Raw genomic sequence first — 5,163 nt, 5'->3', positions numbered from 1 at the left:
TGAATGAGAGGTTTTTCGTAAAAAATACATAGTTAAAGGGGATAGTTATAATTACCCAAACATGAGGGGGTGTTTTGTAATTTAACCTCACCTCAGGAGTTGATTGTAATTTACCCTATGATATATGCATAAGAAGGTAGGAAGATTGGCGGCTACTTCGACCCGACACCCGATAATAAACATCGAGTGGGCCTTCTGATGACATGTACGTATACTTCTCAGTATTTTTCTAAAATCGCTACATATTAACCCAAATGGAAATATATAATAAATAATTAAATATAACACGTGTGAATAGAAGACCCACCCAGTATTTATGATTGAAAGAACCGAAGTTTGGCATACACTAAGAGGATATAAATTCTCAAAGAAACTGATCACTCTCCATTCATCCCATTTCATTTTTATACATAATTATAATTTATAATATTGGCTGATATTATATCTGCACGTGCGATGTATAACAACTCCGCCGCCGTGCTCGCCGTTGCATGGGTTATGCTGCTATTATTCATAGTCAAGAAATCATATAGAAGAAAGAATATTCCGGCATTGCCACCAGGTCCAAGGGGGTGGCCCCTCGTCGGAAACCTCCTCTCCCTCGACACCGAACTCCACACTTACTTGGCAACCCTCGCACAAAAATACGGCCCGATTTACAAACTAAAACTCGGCCGGAAAACCGGCATCGTCATCAGCTCCCCTTCCATCGCAAAGGAAGTGCTCAAGGATCAAGACACCACCTTCGCCAATCGCGACGTGCCGGTGGCCGGCAAAGAAGCCTTCTACGGCGGCGTCAACATCGTCTGGAACCCGTACGGCGCCGAGTGGCGGATGCTGCGTAAAGTCGCCGTCCGGGAGATGCTGGGCGGCGCCACTTTGGACTCCATGTACCAACTCCGGCGAAGGGAGCTCCGGCGGACGGTTAGGTACCTGTACGGCAAGGCGGGGTCCCCGGTGGACGTGGGCGAGCAGATGTTCGTGACTGTGCTGAACGTGATCACGAGCATGCTGTGGGGCGGTACGGTGGTGGCCGCCGCCGGGGATGGCGGCGACGGCGGCCGACTTGGAATGGAGTTCAAGGAGGTGGTGGGTGAGATGACGGAGTTGATGGGGGTGCCGAATATCTCCGATTTCTATCCGGGTTTGGAGAGATTCGATTTGCAGGGAATCGGGAAGAAGATGAAACGGCTGGCTCGCAGATTCGACAGGATTTTCGAGACAATTATTCATCAAAGATTGAAAATGAATGCAGAAGATACAGTAAATGAAAGCAAGGAAGATTTTCTGCAGTTTCTATTGCAGATGAAAGAAGATGGAGGAGATGCCAAGACTCCTTTTAACAAGTCCCATCTCAAAGCTCTACTCATGGTATGTATTTCATATATAACACCCGGTTAACTCCGGGTCAAAATCCCGTTCACCGGCCCGTTGACAATGGGCCGGTTTCGGGTATGGGTCCGACTCCGGCCTGTGTCTAGTATGCCCATCATGGACTATTGGAAATTGCCCGGAGTTTCGATCGGAAATTTTTTCTTCCCATTTTGCAATTATATTTTCGTTCCAACTTTTCGACTTTTTTTTAATAGATTCTTTTTGTCGAAATTGGGGTACATATGAGATTTCAATTTTTGATCTGATTTTAATTTTCATTTTTGAAATAATATTTTCCATTCTGAAGCCCAGAATTTCCGTTATTTTTTTTTTTTCCTGAAATTTTGTGGGTCTTAATTGGGGTACATATGAGATTCCAATTTTCAATTTGATTTTACTTTCTGAAAATAAATCCGAAAGTTTCAAAAAAAAATTTATTATTATTATTATTATTATTATTATTATTATTATTATTATTATTATTATTATTATTATTATTATTATTATTATTATTATTATTATTATTATTATTATTATTATTATTATTATTATTATTATTATTATGCATTCTACATACACGTGAATAAATAAATGAAATATATACGATCTTCGCCTGCGATCCGAAAATTTTCAATTCAGGAACAAATTTTTTCATCCCAAATTACGAAATTCCAATTTCCCGGTTTTGTAAAACTTTTTGAAACAAAATTGTAATTAGTTATTGACTTCCGAAATGTATGGATTTTTTTTCGAAAGTGCTATTCCAATCCGACATGTTCAATTTCCACCCCTCTATATATAAAATTCATCATATGAAAAAAAAAATGTGTTGCTAATTTCTGTACCCAGGATATGGTGGTCGGTGGAACCGAGACGACAGCCAACATGGTGGAATATGCTTTGTCGGAGATGATGAACAAGCCCGAAATCCTCATCAAAGCACAGAATGAACTGGAGACAATAGTAGGCAAAGACAACATAGTAGAGGAATCCCACATGAAAAAGCTCCCGTATTTACACACCGTCATGAAAGAGGTGTTGCGTTTGCACCCGGCACTTCCACTTCTCGTCCCCCACTGCCCCAGCGCCACGTGCAATGTGGCCGGATACACGATTCCCAAAGGGGCCCGCATTTTCGTCAACGTGTGGGCCATCCACCGGGACCCGTCCGTGTGGGAAAATCCACTGGATTTTCGCCCGGAGAGGTTTTCGGATGGGGAATGGGATTATAGTGGGAACGACTTCAATTATTTCCCGTTCGGTTCCGGGAGGAGGATGTGCGCCGCGGTAGGTATGGCCGAGAGGATGTTTATGTATTCACTTGCTTCTTTGGTTCACTCTTTCGATTGGAGTTTGTGCGTCGGAGATAATTTGGACTTGTCCGAAAAGTACGGGATTGTAATGAAGAAGAGAGTACCGCTAGTTGCGATTCCAACTCCAAGGTTATCTAATCCAGGTCTCTACGAGTAACATTGCTCAATGATTGTTCGTTCGTGCTATATAAAATAATATTGTATTTCAATAGTTGTGGTTTTTACAAGAAATTATATATAATCAAAATAAATGTAAAATATAAGTCAATATTTATGGAGATTTATATGTAAATAGAAACAATGTTACTATTTGCACACCATCTATAGATAAATTGCTTTTTTTTTTTTGGAAAAACAACAACACCTTCATTGATAATTTGATACTATTGAGAGTCAGACATTACAATATCCAAAATAGCAGCAAGAAAAACATTTGTTGAGAAAGTAAACATAGATGATAATCTAGCGATCTCATGAGTGCCACAATTACCTTCCCTTTTAACATGATAAACTTTAAATTTCTCGAATTGAGCAACTAACATTTTGATGTCAGCTATGAGATTTCCATACATGGTTATCAGATCGTAAAAATATCTCGTATTGTTTTGCTCCACATCTCATACCGTATCGTTATCGTATCGTAAGATATTTAACCAACTATTAAAATAGTAAAAAATATATATCTATATTATAAAAATATTACAAACATGTAAAATGTAATATAACTACTTATTTCGAAATAGATATAAACTCGAGTTTCAACATCATATTATAAAATATGACAAAAATATAATTATTTATCAAATAACATCATCTAAGAGGGTGTTTGGCTAGGCTTATAAGATGTTAGCAATAACTTATAAGATGTTTAAGAGCTTATAAGCGATTCTAGTGTATTAGGTAATTTTTTTTTTAAAATGTCTTAAAAATTCAAAATATTATAAGCTGGTGGAGATCAAATATTTTCTTTTTAAAGGTACATTTACCCCATCTGTTTATTTAAGATTTTATAATGAGTAAAAATAATTTGTAAGATCATTATCCAAACACTTGAAAAAAATAATTTTAAAAGTAAGATGTAACAACTTATCAGCTCTTAAAACAGCTTATCAGATGTAAGAGCTTATCATTTGTTCAAAAGAAACTTAGCCAAATGGGCCCTAAGTACAAATTCAAATAACTAATTTCTAAAATATTCTATCTCTCATAATTTTGAAGATCAATGTCACTTAAATCATCCTCATCTACCAATTTTAAATGATTCATCATCATCAATCGCAAAACCCAGTAAAAGAGTCTTAAATTGGTCTTGATTCATCATCATCAATCGCAAAACCTAGTAAAAGAGTCTTGAATTGGTTTTGAATTGTAAGTATCCATATATATTGAATAAGGGATGTGATATTATGAAGATTGGTGAAGAAATTTGAAGAGAAAAGTGTGACATATGATTGAGATATTGAAGAAATTTATTCAAAACCGTTTTTTAGAGAAGTTGATTGCGTTTTTTTTTAATTGTCGACTAATATCGTATCATATTGATACGGCGATACGTTACGATATCTCGCGATATTTGACGGTATTTATAATCAATAAGCGATACAGAACCCGAGTTGTATCGTTTTGATTGGAACCATACCGTATCGCAATATATATCGCGGTATATCGCGAGATTAACTACCATGTTTCCATACACTATAAGAAAAATGACTTTTAACAATATCCCTTTAACAATGTTCAGTAAAAGCGTGTTGTGCTACTACGTATTTGACAACATGCTATTAATGAGCGTTGTCGTTTGTGTCCGGTAAAATTATTTTACAACACTCGTATTTTGCGCCTTATTATATATGTATACCACAACATGCGGATACATCTTGTAACTGTGTCGTTTGAAAACGTTAGACGACAACACTCTGTTCCCTGTGGTAAAACATAGTTGCACAAGCCTCTCAGCGTGTGGTCAATAAGGTTACCTATAACAACTTACACTGAATGTTGTTACATGATATTAAGAAAATAAAATATGCGCGAAATTATGTTTCCTTCTTTACAGCTATTTTTTTGTGACGTTTCATATTTTCTCTCATTCTTCTCAATTTTGTTTTCTCTCTGTCCCGATTCTTCTTTCATCTCCCATAGTGGGAGTTGTCTCGTCGCGGGGTAATAGAGTTGATCGAGTTATCTCCTCGTGGGAGTTGTTATTTATTGACACTGTCAATGATTTGACGCGTTACTTGTATGTGTTTACATATAACCTTGTGCGTGATATATATATATATATATATATATATATATATATATATATATATATATATATATATATATATATATATATATATATATATATATATATATATATATATATATATATATATATATATATATATATATATATCTATCTTATTAATAAAAGTAAGGTTGTTCTGGTGAAACCCTAGGGTTTTTTTTCCCGCTCATTTTATGGTTATATTTG

General features: G+C 36.1%; 1 protein-coding gene across 1 annotated transcript; it reads left to right on the top strand.

The window, feature by feature from the left end:
- Window positions 1–339: 339 nt before the first annotated feature.
- Window positions 340–3,042, top strand: LOC105970224 (flavonoid 3'-monooxygenase CYP75B137). Its single transcript, XM_012995032.2, has 2 exons — window positions 340–1,371; window positions 2,224–3,042. The coding sequence occupies exons 1-2, from the start codon at window positions 457–459 to the stop codon at window positions 2,842–2,844; spliced, it is 1,536 nt and encodes a 511-aa protein (XP_012850486.2). The 5' UTR covers window positions 340–456; the 3' UTR covers window positions 2,845–3,042.
- Window positions 3,043–5,163: the final 2,121 nt, after the last annotated feature.

This window comes from Erythranthe guttata, chromosome 4 (genome assembly GCF_056151865.1).
Source record: "Erythranthe guttata isolate IM_541 chromosome 4, IM_541, whole genome shotgun sequence".
NCBI lineage: Eukaryota > Viridiplantae > Streptophyta > Magnoliopsida > Lamiales > Phrymaceae > Erythranthe > Erythranthe guttata.
This window is presented reverse-complemented; position numbering and strand designations above follow the sequence as displayed.

Excerpts from the sequence above, each read along its gene's own strand:
- LOC105970224 (XM_012995032.2), top strand. The coding sequence starts at position 457 with ATGTATAACAACTCCGCCGCCGTGCTCGCCGTTGCATGGGTTATGCTG. Across the intron at positions 1,372-2,223 it reads ATCTCAAAGCTCTACTCATG|GATATGGTGGTCGGTGGAAC; the intron begins GTATGTATTTCA and ends TTCTGTACCCAG.